Genomic DNA, 26835 nt, shown 5'->3' with positions numbered 1-26835 from the left:
ACAACTCCCATCAGCCCCTGCCAGCATGACCAATGGTCAGGGAGGGCCACAGATTCTCACCCCAGTTGTATATAAGCACCTTTTCCAGTAAGATGCACTAGATTGTAGACTTTTGGGGTATTTAACAGAGCACCAAAGCCAAGCCAAGTATACCATACCTTGCAACATACAGTCGTAGGCTTTCCGGTCCCTTCTTCCTAAGGCATCCCAGAATCCCAATGGCTCTGACCCTTCATCACATTCATGTATTGTCACCTTGCGACTGCTATGCAATCCTGCTTCCAGAGGACATCTAAAATGCAATATTAATCCAACAGGACTGCCATTAATACTGTGAATTTCTGCTGCAGCATAATTCTTACCAATGGCCTTGCTCATTGTTACCTTGCCAAAAAAAGCTGAGAACAATGCCAGGGAATAGGCACTTGCCAGCCCTCATCATTTCTATTTCCTCTGAATCAATTGTTCTCATAAATCTACATTCTTGGAATTCACTTAGTCAAGCATCCTGTGATGTTTTCCCAACTTAAGAACTTAAGAGGTGCTCTACTAAATCAGTGCAAAGGTTCCCCTAGTCTAACAATCTGGTTCCCACAGTGGCCAATCCAGAGCTTGGAAAGTTTATTTTAAAAGGTTCTAGTTCAAATTCAACATGTCCAAAAACGAACCAATTCCAGATCATCCTTTTACAAAATGAGCAAGTTCCATTCACATTCAGTTCACAGTTCAAGTTATCCAAATGATCCTAGGCCATTTTGTTTCAGCATTCACAAGCTGCTGTGTTGAAGTATAAAATATACTTAAGAAGACTAAGAAAATATCAACATACACAGTGGATTGTGAAATGTTTAATTTATTTTTCTCAACAATTATGATATAGGCTTAAAGGTCTAAACAGTAAGAAAAAAAACACATGTAAGAAAATGGAACTAGAAATTGTTCAGAGTTCTACTCCAAAACAAACTTAATTCATGTTCAGCTCCCTCAACAATTATGGGAACTAGTTTCAGGTGTAATTCAGAGTTTTTTGAATTAATTCAGTGAACTTCATTAAACTGAACTAGTTCGTCCCAAGCACTGGGCCAATCAAATGCCTCTAGGAAGCCCAGAGCTGGACATTAAGGCAATAGCTCTCCCTTTGAAGCTGTCCTCCAGCAGCTGGAATTTATTGCATACTGCCTCTATGGAGGCAGCTCCATATAACCATTATGGCTACTAGCAATTCATAGACTTATCTTCCATCATTCGGTCTGTTCGCCTTTGAAGCCCCCCAAGTTAGTGGATGTAACTACACTGTGGCAATGAATTCCCAAAAATTAGTTACATGTCGTGTTAAAGAGACATTTTCTTTTGTCGGTCCAGAATCTACCACCAATCAATCTCATGGGGTGACCCATGGGTTCTAGTAGTGAGAGTTGGGGACAAAAGCTTCACTTTATTACTTCTCTCTAAAATGCATAATGTGCAAATTATAAAGCCAATAAGGTGTAGCGATTAGAATGCTTGATTGGGACTGGGAAAACCCAGGTTTAAATCACCACTCAGCCATGAAGCTCATGCAGTGACCTTGGACTCATCACCAAACCTGCCTTGCAGAGTTGTTGTGAGGATAAAATGGGAGAAGTGGGCATGCCACCTTGAGCTGCTTGGAGAAAAGGTGAATATAAATGTAATAAAATGATACAGAACTAATAAACCTCTGTTTTGCTCCCACTTAATTCCTTTTTCACTAGCTTTCCAGGGTCTTAGAAAGGTACATAAATTGTCAATAGACAATACAAATATGTACAGAAGGTCATGTTGCTACTTACTGTTCTTTTATTTTATTGGCTGCTGTTCTTCCTACTTCTTTGGTGTGTGGCTGGGCTTTGCAGCCATGCCACAAGTAAATGAGGGCTTTGCTGATGTTTAGAACAATCATCGAAGTCCTGGATCTCAGGCTGCTACAGTGACAGGCTACTTCAAGCAAATTTCCTTCAAGGGAAACCTCACCTCGTACACAATACAGTCGCCAATCACCTGCAATGGTCATGGACAACACAAATTTACCATACAGTTGTTAAGGCTGCTTCTAAGTTAAGCTATGCTTTTCTGAACGACAAAGTGAAACTCTTGAACTCCTTGAAATCTGAGGCTTTTTGTGAGTTGACAGGTGTGCTGAATCAGTGTTGCTTACACTTGCAGTCCACACCTTGGCTGTGCCTTGTTGATCCCCACTGATCCTAGCAAGTCTAAACAAACTATCAGGATAAGCAAAGACGCCACTTAAAACATCAGTTAAAACTAAATTTTTCTTCCTACCTATTGTTACCTCATTTCACTCCCTCTATATTATTAATGTTCCTGGAGGAAGCAAACCTAACTGGCACAGTGGCCTGGTTTACACATAATGTTAATCCATGGTTTGTTTAGCCTGACTATGGCTTGCTTGAATGTGCCTAGCAAATTAACAATGGCTTGCTTTCTACCAACAAACCACAATGTGAAACCATGGTTTGTTGTTGGCTTACAAACCATGGATTACTTTAACTTTCATTTGGTGTTATGTCTGAACCCAACAACCTTATTTAACCATGGTCTGTTTGCCTGTCCCACTTCAAGCACTCACCAGGATTCACAAGCAGCTGGAAAAACAAACAAAGCTTTGGAGAAAACAAGTCATTGGCTTGTTTGCTCATCTGAGATGACAAACCATTGTTCAAGCAAATCATGCCCTAGCATCCCAGCCAAACACAGTGTGGCTTGAGTCCAACAGCACTGCTAACTTAGTGAGAAAAGAATGAATGCCAGTTTTTCCATCAGTAGTCATTCCGCTTGACTCTATTTGAGGGAAAGGTCAGACAGCAAGGGCCATTCCACCATCCTGGGTTCAATCCCTTCCTCCCTAGAACTGACTCAATCAACAGCTATTCCACCTCGTCACTGAAAAAGGTGGTAAATAAATTGGTTATTTTCTCTTTCTATGTCATGTCTTTTAAACTGTAAACAGCCTTGAGTGCTTTGGCAGAAAGACAAAATATGTAAATGTATTAAAGAACCAATTCCTTTTTTTCTATTAAGTGTGATGAGTTACTTCATTTCCAAAGAGGAGACATCGTTCATCTCACTTGGAAATGGCTCCCTCAGATCTGGAAGCCCTGCACCTAATCCCAGATATGTGTGGACCGCTGGGGTATTCAGGTGCTAGAGAAAGGAAACTTTGCACATGCTTAAATGCACTTGCCTTCACTTCTACTACTTCATTTCCCAGAGTTGATCCCTGGCATTCAACACGTACTAGTCAAATTAAATGCTAGTGTACTGCCTTAGATGATCAGAGTAAGTTAAGGCAAAAAATCACACAGGCTCCTTTTGGGAGGAATGACAGGGTATAAATTTGCCCATTTGCTACTGGGCCAATTTCAAGGTTCTAGTTTTGGTGTACAAAGCCCTATACAGCTCGGGACCAGGATACCTGAAAGACCATGTTATCCCTTATATACACTGCGCTCTGCAGGTGAGGGTATCCTGCAGATGAGACATTTGGTCTTACCGTGAAATCGGTCTTCTCTGTGCATGTCAAAGATGATATCAGATGGGTAACTAGCTCCACCTAGTGGTTGAAGGCAAAAGAGTACTGCTGATGTTTTACTGTAGCTCCGTTCCTGGTCTGCGCCTGCTCCGTGCTCAGTTTACAATGACAAGCCCACCAAATCAAGCCAATAGGCGCCACAAACAAGACAAGACAACAGTACTCATACACTCTCTGCTCCAGGACTAACCGTGCTTATAAAGGCAGCCCAGCCCTCATAGGGAGTGGCCCTGATATCATCTTTGACATGCACAGAGAAGACCGATTTCACGGTAAGACCAAATGTCTCTTCTCCTGTGCATGGAAAGATGATATCAGATGGGACATACCAAAGCTGACCCATGGAGGGTGGGAATACTGCTGGGCTGTGGTCACGAATGATCCTTGAGGACGTGCTGTAGCACCCTCCTCCCAAAGGCTGCCTCCGATGAAGCATAGGAGTCTATTTTATAATGTTTAATGAACGTATTGGGAGTGGACCATGTGGCTGCCCTACAAATCTCTGCGAGAGGGGCATTACGGGAAAAGGCCACTGATGTGGCCGCTGCTCTGGTAGAGTGAGCTACTATTCCGGTAGGATGAGCTAATCTTAGAGAGGCATAAGCTAATGATATGCATGCCTTAATCCACCTGGCTAGTGTGGATGTGGATACCTTATTCCCTAGGGACGTAGGGTGGAAAGAGACAAACAAATTATCTGTTTTCTGAATTGGCTTTGTCTTGGAAATATAAACTTTAAGCGCTCTTCGCACATCAAGAGAGTGCCAGGCTTTCTCTAAAGGGTGGACAGGATTCGGACAAAAGGACGGCAATACCAGCTCTTGCTGGCAATGGAAGGTAGACAACACTTTGGGACGAAAGGAAGGAACAGTACGTAGGACTACTCTATCCTTATGAAACATACAAAAATTTTTATGGACGGATAGGGCATTCAACTCAGACACTCTACGGGCTGAAGTGATGGCCACGAGAAACAAGACCTTAAAGGAGAGAAGACGGAGGGAAACCTGACTCAGAGGTTCAAATGGAGGTCTTTGAAGGGCTGACAAAACTTTATGTAAATCCCAAGTTGGGTAGCGGTGCACCGTAGGTGGTGCTGTTATCGTCGCATCCCTGAGGAAACGTTTGACGAAAGGGTGAGATCCGATCGGATTATCCAGAGATCTGGAGAGGATTGCCGACAAGGCCGAGACTTGGCGCTTCAGGGTATTTGGTCTGAGACCCAAAGATAAGCCGTCTTGTAGAAAAGACAAGATCTGGTTGATCCCCACCTTCCGAGGAAGAATTCCTTTCTGCTGTGACCAGGATGAGAAGGCCTTCCATGTGCTCTCATAAATTCTGAGTGTGGAAGGGCGTCTAGAAGCCATCATAGTTTCCAACACTTGGGGAGAGATGCCTTCTTTCAAGAGTCTCCTCCGTTCAAGTTCCATACATGAAGCGCCCACCACTCTGGATCCGGGTGCTGGAGCTGTCCCTGAGAGAGCAGGTCCCTTCGCACTGGAATCTGCCATGGTGGTTCCACCGACAGGTCGAGAAGGGCTGGAAACCAAGGTCTCCGTGGCCACCATGGAGCCACTAATAGAATTGCCGATCTCTCGGCCCGAAGCTTTTTGATCACTCTGGGAATAACTGCAATCGGAGGAAAGGCATACAGTCTGCCCGGAGGCCACCGGGAAGTTAAGGCATCTGTTCCCTCCGCGCCTGGTGTCACATACCGGGAGAAGAACCTCTTCACCTGTCGATTGTGCCTGGTGGCAAAGAGGTCCACATGAATGTGGCCAAAGCGTTTCACTATCTGATGAAAGGCCTCTGGGTGAAGAGTCCATTCCCCTTGAAGTAGCTTTTCCCGACTGAGCCAGTCCGCTTGGCTGTTGTCCTCCCCCTTGAGATATTCTGCCGCTATCGAGTCGACATTGTTCTCTGCCCACTGGAAGAGGAGAAAGGTTTCCTTCTGAAGAAGGAGGGAGCGTGTGCCCCCCTGACGGTTCAAATAAGATTTGACCGACACATTGTCTGTTCTGACCAGCACCGCTCCCAACTGTCTGGAGGTTGCGAAGTGCCTGAGGGCCAGACGAACTGCACGCAGTTCGAGCAGGTTGATCGGCAGAGTGGATTCCTGAGGCGACCATGTGCCTTGAACCACCTGCCTGTTGCATATGGCTCCCCAACCTGATAAGCTGGCATCTGATGTTATCAGGGTGTGTGGTGGATCCTAGAAGGGAACGCCTCTCATTAGGTTGAATTCGTGGGTCCACCAAAACAGTGACTGTCGAACCTGTGGTGACAGAGTTATCCTGCGGTGATGTCTGGACGCTATGTCGGATTGGAAGGGCAGAAGTGCCCACTGAAGTGTTCAGGAGTGATGACGTGCCCAAGGCGTCGTTTGGAACGTGGACACCATCAAGCCGAGAAGCGTTGCCAATTTCATCAGGTCTGGCGAGGGGGATGATAGGATATCCAATGTTACTTGTCGAATCTTGCTGACTCTGTCTTGGGACAAAGTGAGGAGGCCGTGTAGAGTCTATAGTCGCTCCCAAATGTGTAATGCGGTTGGATGGAAAGAGATGGCTTTTGGCTTCGTTGATCAGGAAGCCATGGTCCTTTAGACAGGCCAGGGTGACATGGAGGTCTTCCCGTGCCTTGTGCAATGATGGTGAGCGGATCAGAAAATCGTCCAGATAAGGAAATATATGAATCCCCAGAGTCCTGAGGTGTGCCACCAGGACAACCACGATCTTTGTGAATACCCTGGCAGCGGACGACAGGCCAAAGGGCATGGCCTTGAATTGATAACGGTCTTGTCCCACCGCGAAGCGGAGGTACCTTCTGTGAGGGGGAAAGATTGGTATGTGAAGGTATGCCTCCTTCAGGTCGATAGAGGAGAGGAAGTCCCCTATCCTCAGTGCTTCCTTGATTGAAAGCAAGGTGTCCATACGAAACTTGCAGTATTTTATGAAGCAGTTTAGACTCTTGAGGTCTAACACAGGCCTGGACGAACTGTCTTTTTTCCCGACGGTGAAGAACAGAGAGTAACTTCCCAGGAACCTCTCTCCTGGAGGAACTTTCTCAATGGCTGCCATGTGCAGAAGATGGGAAACTGACCGCAAAACTTTGTCCCTCTTGTGTGGATTTGTTGATAGAGGGGATGGAATGAATCTCGCCGGAGGGGTGGAAGAAAATTCCAGGCGAAGGCCGTATCGAAGAGTGTGTAGGACCCACCGATCGGAGGACAAGTCCTTCCAACGGTGAGCAAACTGTTGGAGACGGCCACCCACCGGCGAGGCAGAGGCATCAGAACTGACCTCTGTTTCCATGTGACTGGGATGTGAATCCGGAGCGACCCGAAAGGTGTTGTTGGGATTTAAGCTGGCTGCGCTGTCTATTCCAGAAGGGACGGCTGGAGTGGGTGCCCTTCTGTCTTCCAAAGGAACGTAAGCCCCGAAAGGAGTGCGATGGGAAATATGGATGGAATGACCGACGAAAGGCTCTGCCGTCATCCCTTTTCCTGGTGGATGGCATGGACTTTTTCTTTTCCTTAGTTTCCAAGACATGCGCGAGGGCGGTGTCCCCGAATAATTTGCCTCCCACGTAGGGTTCCGAGGCAAGGTTCGAGCGAGCAGCTTCCCAGTGACGAAGCCAAAGGGTCCTTCGCGTGAAGACCCCTGCCGTCAGTGACCTTGCTGCGAACTGCATAGCATCCATGGACGCGTCTGCCATGAAGGTAACCGCCCGAGAGACCTTCAGCAGAGATTTGCGCACTCGGGTTGGGTCTTGCTGTGGGTCATCCAGCAGGTCCTCCAACCAGAGAAGGGAAGCTCGAGCAAATACCGAGAAGGCTGCTGCTGCCCTGATGGAAAGCGCACTAGCCTCGTGCACTCTTCTAAGCCCCTGGTCCATCTTACGCTCAGTGGCATCCTTGAGGTGAGCATCTGAGTCTTTCGGGTTCAAAGATGGGTTCAGGAGATTGACTATAGGCGCGTCTATAAGCGGGATCTTCAACTGATCCATGAGCGGTTGTTCTAGTGTATAATATTCGTTGGCGATGGAAACTGACTTTTTGAATTGTAAAGGAATGTCGAATTCTGATTTGAGCACCTTCGGAAGAAGAGAAGGAAGCTTCAACACTCTCGACCTAGGTTTTGGATCTGGACATACTGCTGACACTCTCGAGGTGGATGGAGTAGGAGGATCCTCTGCAGAGGTGAGGGTAAGGGCTTCCATCGCCTTGCACAGCAGAGGAAGAAAATGAGCCTCTTGAAATATCCTGGTAGATAGGATCTCCTCAGATTCTGACTCCCCACTCCATTCCTCCTCATCCAAGACAATCAATTCATTTTCTGCGTCCATAGGCTCCTGGTCAGGGAGCTGAAGATGTCTGCCTTGAGATGCCGCATGGGGATCTGGAGATGAGCGGCCAGGAGGAGGGCAAGGATCTGTCCTCAAATGATCTGTAAGTGGATACCTCGAGGGCTGGGAACCTGAAGTAGTTTGAGAAGACAAGTCCCTGGCCAGATCCAATAAGAGAGCCTCTCTAAGCTGCTCCTTAAGCTGTTGAATTGAATGCGCTGACAGATGTAACTGAACAGGGCAAGCCTGAGTGTGAGAAGTGTAGAGCGTATGCCCTCCAGCAGATTGAACCTGTTGAAAAGGGATTGGTTCATCCAAAAACCCAGTAAAGGCCTCAGGAGAGGAGGCAGTAGAAAAAATAGCATCTAAGGGAGGTTGGGGCTGGCTGCCTTCGTCATCCGACAGGGGTTCCAGGTCTCTCTGGTCCCTTGTATGGTGGACAGGAGCTTGACCATCTCTACAAGTTCGCTTATGTGGGACAGATATCCTGCCTTCTGTAGCCACCCTGCCCGCCAGAATCTGAGCCTCAGCCACCTCGTGCCTGACGGTAGAGGGGCGGGCCACCGCTACTTCAGAATGATCCCCTGAGGAATGAGACTGCTCCAATCCCAGGGTGGGAAGGGGCTCTGATACTGCGCCTGTTGATGCCATGCGGGGAGGCGGCTTCAACCCCTTTGAGAGGTGTTTCGTTTTGTGCGTGGCTTTCCCCATCACGGGCACACACTGCGGGACTTATGGGGTTAATAAATGCTGCTGTTGGTGACTGACAGTGCTAGTAAACGACCGGGCGACGCTCAAAGTTTAGCAGCGGCCGGCATCTTCCCCTCTATTGCTTCTGCGCGTCTACCTCCTCTCCCGTTACAGAGCGTGTAAAAACGAAAGCCACTCGTAAAGAGCGAGAAATAACTGGGTGTAGGCCTGAGTATCGAGCCCTAGGAAGGCTGCCGCTAAGGTTGAAGCCGCCGATGCTGTAGCTTGCTGAACGAGGAGGAACGTCAGCAAAATTAGTTAGAGAGGGAGTCTGGCCGCGGGGAGGGGCTGGCTGTTCCTCGCCACGGGGGAAGGTTAGAAGGAAAAGGACAGAAGGAACCTTGTTTGTTTGTTTGTTTGTTTTTAAACTATTACAGAAGGAAGAGGAATAAGAAAAACTTTGAGGGAAAGAACAAGAACGAACTCACACAGAAGACCCAAACAACAAAACGCTACAAGCCTGAATCACGGAGTCAGAGAGAATCCAACCACTTTCTGTGAGGCAAAAGAGAAAAACTGAGCACGGAGCAGGCGCAGACCAGGAACGGAGCTACAGTAAAACGTCAGCAGTACTCTTTTGCCTTCAACCACTAGGTGGAGCTAGTTACCCATCTGATATCATCTTTCCATGCACAGGAGAAACCATCTTATCAAGAGGTCCGTTCTGCACAAAAGAGGAGACAGACCTGTAGTGTGGCGGCACCTACCCTGTGGAATTCCCTCCCCTTAAATATTAGGCAGGTGCCATCTCTGTTATCTTTTCGGTGCCTATTGAAAACTTTCCTCTTTCAACAAGCCTTTTAAGTTGAGACCTATCCCAGTCTGCGTCTGTGTTGGTATTGCTATTATTTTTTAAAAAATCTTTTTTTAAACAATATGTTTTTTAACCTTTTTTAAAGATGTCTTGAAAGCTTTTAAAATGTTTTTAAAGTTGTTTTGTTTTAATGTATTTTAAGGTCTGTTTTTATGATGTTTTAAAGTGTTTTTCGCGCTTTGGTTTGCCGCCCTGGGCTCCTGCTGGGAGGAAGGGCGGGATATAAATCAAATAATAAATAAATAAATGTAATAAATAAATAAATAACAAATAATTGTTCACATCTCCCTCCTCTTACAGCAGACAATTTTTATCAATAAGCTATTTACTCTGCGTATTTTCTTCTTCCTCTTCCCTTCTCCCCGTATGAACGATCATTCCACCTTGAAAGCACTGAAGAAAACATGGTGGCTCTTTTCCTTGAAGAACTTGCACCTAAAAAAAATGATAGTGATTCTAGCATCACAGCAAGTTAATGCTTTATTTAGGACTATGCTAAATAAGACAAAATTATTCCGATAAGCCGCTTGGATCAAAAGTGATGCCTGGTGCCATATGAACCTCCCAATGCTCTTAGGATAAGGGAACCTCTGGCTTCAAATAGTGTTGGGTTACAACTCCCGTTATATATGCTGGCTGAGGCTGACAGGAGTACAACAACATCTGGAGGGCCACAAGTTTCCCAACTCTGCTTCAGATTATCTGATGGGGTCCATCTTGGAATAATACAGATTTCTGAGGCATGGAAGGGGGTTATGAAAAGCAGAGCCTTTTCAGTTGTAGCCCCTTTACCGCTGAATTCTTGGCCCAAGGAAACCTGGCAAGCTACTTCGTTTTCAAGAGGCTAGTAAAAACATTTGCAAACATTTTGAGAGAGCTCCTTGAAGATATTGTTAACCAATATGTGCATTCTCTTCCTTATAAGCTTACTGATTGATCTGTTGATTGATGGTTTTAATATTTTTAATCGTAATATTAAACATATGTATTGCTATTATGCCAGTTACAGGAAGAAACGCATTATCTCCTTGAACCTCCACTGAAAGGCCCATCTCCAGACTTTGAGAACCCTGAAGCTAAGGCCACAACAATAAAATAATGTTATCTGGTGATTTGTCTTTAAGTTACTCCTTTCCAGCAGCAACTTTGTCTAAAAGGAACACTGTCCACACACTGACTGGCAATGGCACTCCATGATTTCAGATGCGAGCCTTTCCCAATCCTACCTGGAAATGTCAGGGACTGAATGTGGGACGTTGTGCATGCAAAGCAGAACCTGGGACCTTCCACTGAGCTATGGCACTTCCCCAGTCCTGTCTCTAAAATTCTAAATAGCTGTCCAGTACCAAACATGCAAATCCGTATGTTCAGCTAACTAGGATCTATTAATTTTGCAATGATTTCAAGGTTTTTGAGAAGCTAAAGCCACAGTATTATTCTTAACTGCTGGCTCTTTCTTTTTTGCCTTTGCAGGACACCCTTCTTATATACCCTCCACACATGAGCAATCTAATGGGCACTTATTGATCACATCTGTCAGCTTCAACATCATCACCAATGCTTCACAACATACTTTGGGACTCTCCGATATTGCCATAGCCGAGGTTCATGAACTCCCAAGTTTAAATGCTACATTTATTATATATAATTTAGATGCTGGGGAGGGCTCCTTCCAGTGAATGAATAGTTTAAAGTAACACCTGAACTGGCCCTTATTCTGTCCTTTATGACAAAATAGCTTAAATAGTACCTAGGAATATGACACACGTCTACAGAGATTTTCACCTAAGTAAACCATGTTCTGTTATTACTGCAGCTAGAACAAAGCCCACTGTGCTCCTTTCACTCATTTCTGTAGGACTTGATACACTAATTTGGCAGGACCTACTGCCTTTGAATATCTATGCTACAGGAACATTCTTCAGCCCAAGGGCCACATGCCCTTCTGGGAAGCCCTCTGACGGTCACATGCAAGTGCTGAAACAGTGGCCAAAGAGCAGAACAACTAATGCAAATTTTGCCTTGGTGCAGTAGGCTAGTTTCTACATACACTCAGACGCTCGATCCTTTATCCAGACAAGCAAGAGGCTTTATCAGAATTCAGTGACACACGGTCCAGGCACAAGCACTCAGGGTGAAGCAGGGTATAGTGAGGGGTATAGCCTATGGAGAATTCCAAGGGCCAGACAGACACCTTGTTATGTGCCTTCAAGTCGATTACGACTTAGGACGACCCCATGAATCAGTGACCTCCAATAGCAACTGTCGTGAACCACCCTATTCAGATCTTGTAAGTTCAGGTCTGTGGCTTCCTTTATGGAATTCAATCAATCTTGTTGGCCTTCCATTTTTTCTACTCCCTTCTGTTCTTCCCAGCATTATGGTCTTTTCTAGTGAATCAGGTCTTCTCATGATGTGTCCAAAGTATGATAACCTTAGTTTCATCATTTTAGCTACTAGTGACAGTTCTGGTTTAATTTGTTCCAACACCCAATTATTTGTCTTTTTCACAGTCCATGGTATGCACAAAGCTCTTCTCCAATACCACATTTCAAATGAGTTGATTTTTCTCTTATCTGCTTTTTTCACTGTCCAACTTTCACATTCATACATAGAGATCAGGAATACCATGGTCTGAATGATCCTGACTTTAGTGCTCAGTGATACAACTTTGCATTTGAGGACCTTTTGTAGTACTCTCATAGCCGCCCTTCCCAGTCCTAGCCTTCTTCTGATTTCTTGACTAGTGTCTCCATCTTGGTTAATGAATGTGCCAAGGTAATGATAATCCTTGACAAGTTCAATGCCCTCGTTGTCAACTTTAAGGTTACATTCCGTTGTCATTACTTTAGTCTTCTTGATGTTCACCTGTAGTCCTGCTTTTGTGCTTTCCTCTTTAACTTTCATCAGCATTCGTTTTAAACGAATCACTGGTTTTTGCTAAGAGTATGGTATTGTCTGCATATCTTAAATTATTGATATTTCTCCCTCCAATTTTCACACCTCCTTCACCTTGCTCCAATCCTGCGTTCCGTATGATATGTTCTGCATATAGATTAAATAAATAGGGTGATAAAATACACCTGTCTCACACCCTTTCCGACTGGGAAACAGTCGGTTTCTCCATATTCTGTCCTTACAGTAGTCTCTTGTCCAGAGTATAGGTTGCGCATCAGGACAATCAGATGCTGTTGCACCCCTATTTCTTTTAAAGCATTTCATAGTTTTTCATGATCTACACAATCAAAGTCTTTGCTGTAATCTATAAAGCACAGGGTGATTTCCTTCTGAAATTCCTTGGTCCATTCCATTATCCAAAGTATGTTTGTGATATGATGTCTGGTGCCTCTTCCCTTTCTAAATCCAGTTTGGACGTCTGGCATTTCTTGCTCCATATATGGTAAGAACCTTTGTTGTAGAATCTTGAGCATTACTTTACTTGCATGGAATATTAAGGCAATAGTTCGATAATTACTGCATTCCCTGGGATCCCCTTTCTTTGGAATTGGGATGTATATTGAACACTTCCAGTCTGTGGGCCATTGTTTAGTTTTCCATATTTGTTGACAAATTTTTGTCAAAATATGGATAGATTCAGTTTCAGTAGCTTGTGGCAACTCTATTGGCATGGCATCTGTTCCTGGTGATTTGTTTCTTCCAAGTATTTTAAGAGCAGCTTTCACCTCACATTCTAAAATTTCTGGTTCTCCATCATACAGTTCCTCCATGAATGAATCTGTCATCCTTGTATCTCTTTTATAGAGTTCTTCAGTGCATTGCTTCCATCTTCCTTTTATTTCCTCTCGGTCAGTCAGTGTGTTCACCTGTTGATTATTCAACACTCCTACCCTTGATTTAAATTTCCCGTTCATTTCTCTAATCTTTTGGAATAGGGCTCTTTTTCTACCCTTTTTGTTGTCCTATTTCAATACAATAACTATCATAATAGTTATGCTGACCAAGTGGTCGAATAAACTGATTGATTGATTGATTGTAATAGTTCTCTTTGTCCCTACGTACTAGTGGCTGTATTGTTGCATTTAGGGTTCTAACCATGTTTCTATCTCCTTTTGCTTTTGCTTTCCTTCTCTCTTTAACCATTTGAAGAGTTTCTTCAGTCATCCATTGAGGTCTTTCTCTCTTTTAACTAGACGTATTGTCTTTTTGCATTCTTCCCTGATAATGTCTCTGACTTCAATCTATGGTTCTTCTGCTTCTCTGTCAAGTAAGTTTACAGCCTCAAATCTGTTCCTTGTTTGATCTTTATATTCTTCTGGGATGTTATTTCAATTGTATTTTGGCATTATGATTGCTTTGTTCTTCTTCTTTAGCTTTACTCTGATTTTCGATACAATCAGTTCATGATCTGTACCACAGTCTGCTCCTGGTCTTATTTTTGCAGAAAGTATGGAACTTCTCCATCTTCTGCTACCAATTATATAATCAATTTGATTCCTATATTGACCATTTGGTGATGTTCACGTGTACCATTGTCTTTTTGGTTGCTCAAAAAATGTGTTTGTGAGAAACAAATTATTGGCTTCACACAATTTGTTAAGTCTTTCTCCTGCTTCATTTCTATCTCCTAAGCCCCATTTCCCCACAATTCCTAGCTCTTCTCTATTCCTTACTTTGCATTCCAGTCCCCCATGATTATCAGCACATCTTGTTTTGGTGTGTGACCAATTTCTTCCTGTACTTCTGTGTAAAATCTCTCTAATTCCTCTTCTTCAGCATTTGCCGTTGGAGCATAGACTTGGGTGATCGTTATGTTAATACGTTTCCCGTTAAATCTCATTGATATCACTTGCTCAGACCTTGCGTTATAGCTCCTGATTGCTTTTGCTACATCACTTCTCACTATTAAAGCAACCCTGTTTCTTCTTAATTTCTCATTTCCTGCATAAAATATTTTGTAGTTGCCTGATTGAAAATGTCCCATTCCAGTCCATTTTAGTTCGCTCACACCAAGTATTGTAATGTTGATACGTTCCATTTCTTGCTTGACAATTTCTAACTTTCTCTGGTTCATGCTTTTCACATGGTATGTTTCTATTGTGTGCATTGTACAACTTCGGACTCTCTTTTCACATCTGTGCGCATCAGCCTCTGGGCTTTCTTTTGGCTTTGATCCAGTTGCATCATTAGTCACAGCACTACTTGTCCTCGCCCTTTGTTCTTCCCCAGTAGCTTGCTGAGTGCCTTCTGACCTGGGGGTCTCATCTTCCAGCACTATCTTGTGTTGCATTGTGGATACTCTGTTCATAGGGTTTTCATGGTAAGAGGTATTCAGAGGTGGTTTACCATTGCCTTCCTCTGAGTTTGGATGCCTCTTAGTCTGGTGTCTCAGCTTTGACCATTCCACCTTGGGTGCCCCTGCTAGGAGTCTAGCCTCTTGGTCTAGACTCCTGACGGCATTGCTCTCAGCTTCTTCAACACTCTCAAACCCCCTCACCACTTTAAGGTGTGTATCCTAGAGACAGAGACCTGGAGAGCATCAATTGGCCTCTTGGCCTGAGGTTCCTCACCTCTGATCTATATAATAGTGAAAAGAGAAGAGTCTTGTGCTTTACTTACCTGAGCACCTCTCTCTTCATCTAGCTCCACAGTCATTAGTGCAGATGTCCCCTTCTCGCTGACAGTAGAGTGCCTCCCTTGCCAGAAGAAGTACACACATTTCTCTTTGCCAACAATTCTGCTTTGTATGTCCCCCTTTTGCCTGCTTCCAACTGCAAAGCAATATCAAAAGAGGCTATAACCTGGAGGATACATGCCCAACTCAGACACCACATCTATGGCTAGCAAACATTAACATGAAAGCATTCCTATAAAGAACTGATGAATATATGACCTGGCAGACAAAAATACATAAAGGAAAAAGGCAGACTGGGACAGCAGTTTATACTTACCAAAGTACCATAACAAAAAGTAAATGGAATTGCCTGACGCAAATGAAGACAAATGCAATAAGCACATGATATTATGCATCCTCATCATGCTACCACTTTAAAATAACTGTTATATGTCATTTTTCCATATGCTGACAACTATACATTTCCGGTGGGAATGCTGAGCAATACTGGAGCACTGCTAAAAGGTGCATGGAGTGCAATTCCGGTTGCCAATTTGTTACCGGGCTAAGTTCAAGGTGTTACTACTAGTATGTAAAGCCCTTAACATGTGGGGACCAGTTTGCTTGTGAGACTGCCTTACCCCACATGAGCCCACTTGAGAACTTCGATCTGCCAAACAGGCACTGTTACAGGTGCTGCATAATACTTGTTCTGCACTTGTAAGAAATCCTGTTTTTAGTGTGGCAGCACCTACTTTGTGGAACTCCAGGCCTATTGTCATCAGGCAGGCGCCTTGCTGTATTCTTTTCAGTGCCAGCTTAAAACTTTTCTGTTTAGGCAAGCCTTTCCAGACACATAGACTTTGATCTGTTTTAATCATTTAGTTAGTAGCTGTTTTAAATATGTTTTAACTACTTGTTTTTAACTGTTTAACAATTATTTTAATGTTTTTTGTAATCCACTTAGAGGTCTTTACATTTAAGCAGTATATAAATTTTGTTAAATGAAATAAATAAATAATTCTCCTAAATAAAATACTATTGAAAAGACCCTATTTAAAGGGATTCTAAAATGCAGTGGCATAAAGGGAACATTAAATTGCTGATATATTGTTTTCATAAGTGATCTCTGGCTTCTTTACTTAAACAAAGAATTCACCCTGGAGGTGCAACAAAGGCCAAGGACTATGTATTAGTTGTTCTGCTTTATCATTAAGCATACTTTAAAAACAGCGTATTGAGACTCTACATGTAACTTAATTTTTAAGTGGCTGATAAATATCTCCTGAAATAAAAAAAAAAGACTATGAAGGCACATAAAAATATTATTTATATTCATATCTTGCTCTCCTCCTCGACAGCAAAATAGTTTCCAGCAACTAATACACTAAAAACAAAATCAGTTGGTTATGTGCTTGAATAGTTAAGTGCATCGCAAGCAACACAGATTGATTATACCCAATTCAAACAAAATCAATGCTTTATTAGAGTTTTTTACTAACCTGAAGTGCTCACCAGGTACTTCCATTTGACAACATACGTGTCCCCTTCATGAAATTGTCCAATGCTTTGCTTAGGGAGCCTGCTATAATCAAATTCCAAGATATGCCAGACATCCACAGAGATGGTGATAATTTCAAATTGTCTCCCATCATCTCCCTCAATGAATCCATAGCCACGGCCAATATTCATCCCATCCAGGACTGTGCCAACTGTTGTCTGGGGCACTGGTACCATTCGCATGACATCATATGGTTTAATGTCAGACCTGGTTTCCTCCTGTAATAAGACACAAAGCAGTTTTCACTTTAAACAGCCGTTTTAGAAAGCCCACTGAACACATTATGATATAAATCCAAAGCAATCAAACCAGATGTCAAGCATTCATCATAATATTAAAAGCATACAGATGCCCATCAACAATTTATTTAGGCTGTCAATCTCAAATTAAACTTCTAAAGACTTGGAATAAAAGACTAGGAGAGTAGACATTACATTCATAATGATAAAATGTAACCTTGCATTTGAAAATTTGATTTTTTTAGTTCATGAAGGACCACAAAAACTTTATCATCATCCAAGTCAGATTAGCATAGAGAAATCCCTGGGTAAAATTCCTGACCTATGAATTTACTGGATAAGCCCCTGGACAAATTAAACTCTTAGGTTTAGTTTTTCCATCGATAAAATGAATTATATCTCTTACATGCTTGTTTTGTGGAACAATTTGAAGTTCTTTACATGGCAAGATCTGCAAAGCATAATTAATTTACATTAATATAATTAATATACATAAATAAATAATTCTGCCACCTTCTGAAGGGATTCGCCAGAGTTCTTCTCAGCAGGTTTCCTCAATTCAGTCCAATCCAGAAACTTTTCTTTAAATAATATTGTCTCGTTGTGTTCTGTTAGCCTCCCAAAAATAGCCCAGTCTGGTCGGCCCTGTCCTTTTCTGCATTACAGTAGAGAGATATACACAGAGACCATTCCAACAGCAATTAACATTTCACATTATAAAATAAAAGACAAGAGAACTTAAAAATAGTGCTATGTGTCCTGCCTAATTCATCTTTGACAGTAACATTTATTTTTGAAAATTACAAGAATTTGAGATTCTATAGGTAAAACACTTTTCACAGTTTCAATGCAAGATTGCAAAATGTGAAGGAAGAGCTATAGAGCAACAGGATGCACACCCTGCTCAAATAATTTGAAAGGGAAGCCTGAAATATTTATTTTTCCCAATGTGTTTCCTGTCTCAAACTGACACAAGCGTTATATGTTCTATAGCAATGGCTAGGGTGAATGCAGAAACCATCTTTTTTCTCCCACAACATAAGAGAATTAGCAAGTTAAGGGACTCCTCCAGGTTATAAGCAATTCAGATCTTTAACTCCTATCAATGCTTGTTACGAAGCTAAGAATACTATGCACAGAGCAAATTCAGCATTGTGGTTGGGTTTGATACCTTGGAATAAGGGGGTTGCATTCACCAGGATCCAGAGGATTGATGTCACAGTTGGCATAGTCAAAAGTTCCATTCCACAAGTGTTTGGCCAACTGAAATGCTACTTTTCTTTGCGCTAAAGTGACCTCTTTCCCATGCCAAACATATACTTCACTACCAAAATCAAACACCAAGACCTGAAAGAGGAGAAAGAATTAACACAGCAGTCATTCATTGAGCCAAAAAAGAAGAAATGCTGAGCAAATACTGAGCTCTGTAGTTGTGTAACAGGTATTAATAGTGATTATCACAACCCAAAAATAATGGTATGTAGCCTTCATTTCTGAGGAATAATTGATTTGCTGGTGGCCTCCTACACAGGCGGCTTCTTGGCTATCTTTTTGTCAAATCTGCAATTTTGCATATTTACAGTTGCATAAATTCACTGAAAACCCACAGTATCTGCATCTTTCAAGGCAAGCACTAAGGTCATAACTACCCCACTTGTAGCTCTGTGAATAATGCCCTGCCGTGCAAACATATTTTATTTATTCTGCTTAGAAAAATGAACTATGTATGCTACTTCCTAAAACACTGACTGGCTGTCACTATTCCTGTCTTCTGACATGGACACTCTTAGATTAATTTGTGTTTTAGGGATCAAGAGTGCTAGTTCAGTAATCAGGAAAAAAAACAGTATGCAGCCACTCAAAGGCTGGAGGCTGGGTCTGGGCCTAGCTCCAACTCAGTTGAGCCCCAAGGGGAAAAGGAACCTAGGAAATGGGACAAAAGAGCAATGTTTGTTTGCACCCCAAGTTTTAGGAGCATCAGAGCCACCACTGAACTTTAAAATGCCACTTACTATACCTCTTTTGAATTCAACAGTGTACACTTTGGCATCTTTCCCCAGTAGTCATCATCAGGAATAAGTTTATCATCAACCAGTCGGTAAATGCAATTTGTTTCTATTATTGCAGCTTCATACATTTCATCTTCTTCTGGACTTCCAGCAGCTTGAAATGAGCAGACAAAACAAAATGTTACACCAACGTAGCACAAAACAAAACTTGGAAGAAGCAATTCAAGGATTTTCTTACAACAAGCCAGCACTGAAATGGAGAAAACAAAAGCTCCTTACACTGATAGCTTGTCTGGCCACCAAGGAGTTTCCAGAAGTCTTTGGCTGCATGTGTGTGGGTATTGATTCCTTCCTCTATGGTCTGCACATAAGGAGCTCGGCAGCCAAGTTCCCGCTTTGTCTGGATTAAAGTTGCAAGTTCTGACGCCTAGAAAATTGAACATGTTTAGCTGAATAGGCTCGTCTAAGCTGGTGGGATAATAGTTCAGTTCAGGAGAGAGAGAGAAAGAAAAAAAGAGGTACTTTCTGGTATTCTTATTAGACAAATGATACTGAACGTGGAAACTGTATCAGATACATTTAGGCTTTCTTTGCATTTAAATGAGAACTTATCCCATTTAACTCAGAAGACATCTTCAAGACCACTTTTCTGCATGAATGCAGATATTTCTCCTCCCTCCCACAAAGGATTTCCTTTGCCTAGCTGTAAGGTCTCACAAATTACGAACTATTAACACCAGTTTTAACTCTCATTATATCTACTATTTCCTCTTTCTTTGTTGTCTAATTTTGTTTTATTGATTTAAATGTGGTGGTTAAGGTGTTGGACTACGACCTGGGAGACCAGGGTTCGAATCCCCACATAGCCATGAAGCTCACTGGGTGACCTTGGGCCAGTCACTGCCTCTCAGCCTCATGAAAACCCTAGTCACAGGGTCGCCATAAGTCGGAATCGAATTGAAGGCAGTACATTTACATTTTGATACATTATGCTTCTTTTGTCTGAAAAGCAGAAAACCTCAATACAAATATTTTTAAAAACCATCAAACCCCCCCAACTTTTCTGGGGTGGGGGGCAAAATGACAGCAGGGAGGAGGGAAAGAATTGCCCCAGCAGTCACATCCATATTTTACATGCTCAGAATACCATTCTATATCTTGTCTGCAGAAGAATGGCCCCAAAATGAATGGCTTTGGCATGTCAATGCTTAAGAGTACTAACCTTTGCTTTTTCTATCACATTTGCAAACTCCCCGACCCACAGGAAGCAGTAATGTGGAGTAAGTAACAGGAAACAGTCGCCACTGTTAAGTGATGAAGCCCTTGGTTCGACTAATCTTGTTTGGACATGTCTTCTTCCTACAGTGGAAGAAAAACCCAGACTGATTGCATATGCAATAAATAAGTACTGGGGCCAATTTCTAGTCTTTATTATTTTGAGGGGGGAGGAGAAACACAACCCTGTCTCAGACAAATAATATTCCATTTCTACAATATCATTTTATGCAAGAGGGAGCTTAAGGAATAAAGCTACCTGACTGCCAACTAATCCGGGGCCTGCAATCTGTGAGGCAAGGATACAACACTTGGGGGAGGGATAGTTTAGAAAAAAAAAGTCCATAAGAGGGAACATGACAGATGTGTAACAGAATTATGCATCTTGTGGGGAAAAGTGGATAGAACGTTTTTCTTAGGGCTGTGAACAAACCACCAGCCCATCTTCATCTGATCTCCACCCACCATGAAGGGCAAGGGAAAATTTCTGCAAATTTCAGAGGGAGGGTGAGAAAACTGCAGCTCTTTTGGAGTATGGTTTTTTTTACTGTTAGGTGAGGGTGGTCTTTCCATTTATTTTTTTACTTTAAACAAAGCCAGGCCTCTGTTCCAAGCAGCAGCCTGGCTGTTAAGTGCTTTGAAACCTCTAGCCCAGGTGTGTTGTCCTGGTGGGATGTGGGCTCATTACTTTTTACATAGGCTACGGGGGATGGGGGGTTGGAATTCAGCAGATATTCACCCACCCCACACTACACCCTGTCTCTTGTTCTGTGGTGTGCTGCCTCCTCTTCATCCTCCGTGGTCTGGCCCTGTTGTGGAGGATGTTTCTGTGGCCTCCACTTTAGCCCTTCTCTCCTGCCTCCTTTTACATGGCGGGGGTGCATGGCAGATTGGTGGTGCCAGTGAGTCTGTGGTGTGTGTGAGAGAGGGGGTGGCTGCAAGAGGCATGGCTTCCTGAGGCGGCATGGCATGAAGGGACCCTACACTTCTAAATTTGCCGCTACACCACTAATCTAGCCACAAGTGCCCCTGTAAGCTATGACCCAAGGAAACATAGTAAGCTACTTTATATTGAGTCAGACCATAGGTCCATCTAGCTCAGTGTTGTTTACACTGACTGGCAGCAGCTCTCCAGGATTTCTGCAGGAGTTTTTCCCAGCCCAACCTGGAGAGATTGAACAGGGGACCTTCTGCATGTAAAGCAGATGCTCTACCACTGAGTCATGGTCCTTCCCCCATGGCCTTGGAACATTCCTAGGGTGGCCTAAGATGGCTGCCCTCACTTGTTTATTTGCATTTCTCCCCAGTGTATGGACTCTGTTGCTCCCCAGCATGGAGGGAGGAATGAAGTGCCTCCTACCTCACTCTGTCTTGCTTTCTTCACTCACAACAAAATTATATGTCATTTCTCACATACACTTCTTAAAAAGTTTGTGTGTTGGATAAGTTTTTTTAAAAAAAGATAGTATTTAAGAGCTCTTCCACATACCTTTAATCTGCAAGAGCATCAGCTTCTTATATGGCACAGCACTGTTGTTTGAGTTCTGTTCTGTTAGATTGACACTACGTAGACTAACATTGCTGAAGTTTTCCTTACTTGCTAAGCCAGCAAGTGCTACCTCTGAGAAATTTGAGTTTGCAGACACTTAAGACAGCAGAAGTTAAAAAAAAAAAAAGACAGGACAGGGAAAAAAGCAAGAGAAAAAGAAAAAGAAAGCCACACACAAGACAACAAAGAAACCACATTATGTTTCGTTTCCATATTTTATTTAGGTTTTTTTCATGCATGGCTCATTTCCAGCATTTTTTGTTGTTGCTGCTGAAAGAGACAACAAAAAAATAGGTTGAGCTCAGGTTACTCACTAATCTGAAGAACCTGACATTTCCAGGAGGAAACTTCAAAATAAGGGTGAAAAATGGGAGCATTTAATTCTTAAATTCCTATACATTGATATAGAGCAGGAAGCTAAAGTCTACAATGATCATTCCAAACATTTTTTTGGTGTCTGTATGTAATAGTTACTTAGCCACTGAATAGGATCCAGTTCTATTCCAGGATGCACGCATGTGTCCCTGTTGTTGATTGACAACCCCCTCCCTCCCGCCTACACTATTAATTTAAAATTATTATTTAAGGCATTGCCTATTTAAAGGCAAAGAAATCCGCAGACTGGTGCATATTTCCTGTTTGTTGTAAGTTACTTGGAGACCTTTGGGTAACAAGTGACTAACAAGTCTAATAAATTAATAAATAATAACTAACCATTTCAAGCCAAGAAACTATGGTTTATTGGCCTGAAAAGATGTTTCATGTCTGCACGCTCTCACCTTGTCCCACCCTCCCTATGTGCACCTAATTTCAGTACAGATATTATGCCTTGTTTAAAAACACAGTTTCCCACTACATCTGAACAAGGAAACAATGGTTCAATCTCCACTTTCTAACCACAATATGAAACTAGGATCTGATCCTGGGAAACTGGTTAAAACAAGCCATGATATCAGCATTTACATGGGGTGTGCAAAGGCAGATGCAAAGATGGAGAATGCAGCAACACTGTTTGCTCTTGGTTGATAAACCATGGTTGATAAACCATGGTTTATTGGCCCAAGACTGTTATGTCTGAACAGGACCATAGTGTACACTTTATGGCAGTATTGTTACTCCTCAAAGTGAAACTGAATTTTGAGAACACTGCATTTCTAGCATACAGAAAGCAGACTTGGGACATCAGACTTACTTTTTTCAACTTTCATCCGCTTTGACTCCATGAAGGCCACATTTAACCTTTGCTCGGTATATTCATGAAGAATGTCCTCTCTTGCAGCTAGCATTTTTAAAGGGTTCCTGGAAGCCTGGACTCTGCGTATGGGTCTCACTGCACGTTTGTGCTCTGCTACCGAAGAAATTAACCTGAGAAACAAAGATATCTACACTAAATCTACATTCTTAGCAGCCTGCCATTAAACATTGGGTGTCTCCAACAGCAGTTTATTGTGGACTCAATATTGATCATGCATGGAAGTGTTGTGCAGTGCCCACACAATACTGTCCACATCAAAATGCTATCTCATATTGCCCCATTCCCAATTTAATCTGGATTTACTGTTTCTGTGTGGTTTTTACTTATCTTTTTTGCAGAACTGGCAAATCCAAATCTGGATTAAATGGGAAAATATGAAATTGCATTTTGATGAAGGTGATGTTGCATGGGTCCTGCGCAAGACTTGCATACACAAGCAGCACTGTCCACAATAAACTGCCATTGGAAATGCCTATTGGCAGAAGGAGAGACTTCTGTGCAGCCTTTTCTGAAGGCATACAATGCAACCTTTGTGTTAACCAAGAGCTGCTACTTTCCAGCACCTGTCTTTCGGCCCTGTGGCTTGCTTAGCAATTAATTACAGCGGCAATTGTTATCTTTAAATGACATTCGCATATAAAGCTACCTTTTACCCTTCTCGTGTTGAGCAGGGGTGGGAAACCTTTTTCAGCCTGAGGGCCGCATTCCCTTCTAGGCAACCTTCCGGGGGCCACATGCCAGTGGTGGGTGGGACCAGAGGCAAAAAGGCTGAAGCAACAAACGTAAAATTGTATCTTTTTACATTGGGCTAGTTTCTACATACCCACTCACAATCTATCCTGCATCGAGGCAACCAAGTGGCACTATCAGAGTTCATGGGGAAGGGGCGTAGCTCAGTGGTAGAGCATCTGCCTTGCATGCAGAAGGGCCCAAGTTCAAACCCCGGCATCTCCAAATAGGGCTGAGAGGGGCTCCTGCCTGAAAGTCTGGAGAGCTGCTGCCAGTCAGCGTAGACACTACTGAGCTAGATGGACTAATGGTCTGACTCGAGTATAAGGCAGCTTCCTAAGGACACCTTCCAGCCAGGCAAACACAATCAGGGTGTGAAGCAGGGCCAGTGAGGGGGTGTAGCCTGGGGAGAACTCTGAGGGCTAGACAAAGAGATCTGGATTTGGCCCCCAGGCCTGAGCTACTCCTCCTTTTTGTGTAGAGAGCAAAAGTACAATGTGACTGCATAAGCGGCCAGGCGCTAGGATTTCTTAGGCATGCCAGGAGGAGAAAGCAGACCCGAGTCAGGCCTCTGCTGCTCTGCTGCCTGCTCCCCCAATCAGAGGCAAAACCGCACTGCAGTGGTGGCTGGAAAGTTGCATTTGCAGCACATTTGCCAAAAAGAAAGCCACTCTCTATGTTCCCCGTGCTGTCCAAACATGACACACAGCAGTAACAACAAGAACACATTTGATTTATATCACACTTTTCAACCACTGGATCCTCAAAGCGGTTTGTAATATTTTACAGTCTTTCCTTTTTACCTCCCAGCCTCCCACATTCCTGGCTACTGCAACTAATTAGGGAAAGGCTGCGGCTCAATGACAGAGCATCCGCTTTGCATGCAGAAGGTCCCAGGTTCAATCTTCGGATAGGGCTGGGAGAGACTCCTGCCTGAAACCCGGGAGAGGTGCTGCCCATCAGCAGAGACAATACTGAGCTAGATGGACTAGCGGTCTGACTCAGTATAAAGCAGCCTCCTGCAAGGGTTGTGGAATGACCTTTCCCTCCAAGGTACTTCTTTTGCCATTACTGCATGCCTTTTTGATCAAGACACACCTCTTTTCCCAGGGCTTTGGTTGAGTGTGTGTGAGGGGGTGTGTGCTGCACTGCTGCTCTGTTAACTTTGTTATTGTGTAGGTTTGTGGCCTCATTTTATGACTGAAGTAATTTGTACTTGTTTTAACTGTGATATTTTTCTAACTTGTCCTGGGACTATTTGGTGAAGGGCAGGCTGCAAGTACAAATAAACAAACAAAATGTAGCAGTTGAGCAGATGATGCTGGGTTCAAATCCCTGTAAGCTCATTAGGTGGGGTCTTGTTCAAGTTACTAGCTCTTGAGTCCTCCTCTTCATCCTTAGCTCCTTGGAAGAAAGGTGACTATATATAAAATATATACAGGCTGCACCAACACAGCCAAATGCTACTGGTGGACAGGTAATACTACATTGGTCACGTAAATCATAATAATCCCTGGAGGATTACACTGAAATGACCACCGTCACTGATACTGGATATATGTATTTCTTAGTCTTTAAACTGAAGAGTTTTTATATCTCAGCATTCCCCCTTCCAGGCAGCTTTACAAATGAGGAGAGAGGAAGACTTACCTTTCAGAAAAGAAAGAATGGCTGGCATTTTGACCACTGATGGATAGCAATACAACTGGTGATCCAAGTTCAAAACCTGCTTTCTAATGGGAACCTTTTAACAGAATAGCATTGCATAAAGCAAAACGAAGGAAAAAAGAGAACTCCAGAAGCAGTAGAAGCAGCACCCCTCCCCAAATGTGGTATTTCTAAAGGTGTGAATATGAAAGGGCTTACTTTGGTACATCAGGATCAAATATGGCATCAAAGTCCTCATCCAGCTCCAGAGGCAAAGAGGAAGTGGGGTAATCTATGCAACGATAAAACTTGGAAAATGTTTCTTCATCATCCAACTTCATTACTTCTTTCACAGATTTTCCTGTGACCGTCAGGATGGTTTCTTGCATTCCACCAACTACAGACAAAGAAATAAAATAAAATAAAAATAACCAGAAGTGTATTGGTAATTTCAATTTCTATCACAAACAGGAAAATCTTAGTATTGTCGTTTTTTTTAAAAAAAAGCAAAATATTTGGTATTGGGGCAAGATGTATGCACACACATTAACAGACACACATTGTTCAGTGCCTGTTTGAATCTGTCAATGGCACTTGTCATGATAGCTCTATAGAACCTCAAGGTTCAAAGAGAACTTGCCACTGAATTCCAACTGCTGGAGAGCAACTACAGTAGAGAGCTATTGTCTTTATGTCCTGCTTGTGCATTTCCTGGAGGCATCTGGCTAACCTCTGTGGGAAACAGGATGTTGAACTAGATCAGAGATGGGGAACCTGAGACCATCCAGATGTTGTTCGACTACAATGCCCATCATCCCTGACCATTGGCCATGCCGGCTGGGATCAATGGGGGTTGGAGCCCATCATTATCTGGAGGGCCACAGGTTTCCCATGCATGGACTGGAGGACTACTGGTCTCATCCAACAGAACTCATCTTACATTCTAAATCAGGTGTGGGGAACCTTTAGCCCTCGAGATGATGCTGAATTACAACTCCAATCGTCTCTGGCCATGATTGCTGGGGCTGATGGGAGTTCCAGTTCAGCAGCATCTGGAGGGCCAAAGGTTCCTCACACCTGTTCCAAACATGTAGGACACTATGAGTAACATCTGTGCATGGAGTTCATTGTTAGCTATGACAGGTAAATATTTACAGGTACCATGGGAGCTTTTCTGTGTCATAGCAACAATGGGGAGTCTCCTTAAGTGTGCGGAGGGTCAACTTCACTGCTGTATTAACCTTCTTGTTCAAAGAAGAACCAGTCATTTAAAAAATTAGAATATTTGCAGACTTGGTCAACTGGTCAAGCAATGTTAGAAATCTAAAGAGCGCAACTGGAATTGGTAGCACAGATTATAGTAAACACATAAGTGGGATGAAAATCAGGGGTGTAGAGTACAAGAATGTAAGGAATACAAGGATTAGGAGTACAAGCGTGTAGAGTCCAAAGCAGAAAAATATAGTATGCCTTCCCTTTAACTGCCAGCAGATAAGGAGCTTTTACAAGGCTCTGGA

The 26835-nt window shown here is 43.1% G+C and overlaps 1 protein-coding gene across 26 annotated transcripts in view; it reads right to left on the bottom strand.

The window, feature by feature from the left end:
• Positions 1 to 26835, bottom strand: part of SVIL (supervillin) — a 196345-nt gene that overhangs the window by 6053 nt on the left and 163457 nt on the right. For all 26 annotated transcript variants that reach the window (XM_061586465.1, XM_061586466.1, XM_061586468.1 and 23 more), the window contains 13 exons: positions 25538 to 25715; positions 22880 to 23052; positions 21628 to 21783; positions 20086 to 20222; positions 19143 to 19290; positions 18872 to 19017; positions 18026 to 18201; positions 17368 to 17509; positions 16557 to 16833; positions 15060 to 15211; positions 9812 to 9917; positions 1812 to 2019; positions 159 to 292 (listed from right to left, as the gene is read on the bottom strand). In XM_061586465.1, coding sequence (XP_061442449.1) covers positions 159 to 292; positions 1812 to 2019; positions 9812 to 9917; positions 15060 to 15211; positions 16557 to 16833; positions 17368 to 17509; positions 18026 to 18201; positions 18872 to 19017; positions 19143 to 19290; positions 20086 to 20222; positions 21628 to 21783; positions 22880 to 23052; positions 25538 to 25715 — 2133 coding nt within the window. The remainder of the gene's footprint in view (positions 1 to 158; positions 293 to 1811; positions 2020 to 9811; positions 9918 to 15059; positions 15212 to 16556; positions 16834 to 17367; positions 17510 to 18025; positions 18202 to 18871; positions 19018 to 19142; positions 19291 to 20085; positions 20223 to 21627; positions 21784 to 22879; positions 23053 to 25537; positions 25716 to 26835) is intronic.

This window comes from Rhineura floridana, chromosome 10 (assembly GCF_030035675.1).
Source record: "Rhineura floridana isolate rRhiFlo1 chromosome 10, rRhiFlo1.hap2, whole genome shotgun sequence".
Taxonomy (NCBI): Eukaryota; Metazoa; Chordata; class Lepidosauria; order Squamata; family Rhineuridae; genus Rhineura; species Rhineura floridana.
This window is presented reverse-complemented; position numbering and strand designations above follow the sequence as displayed.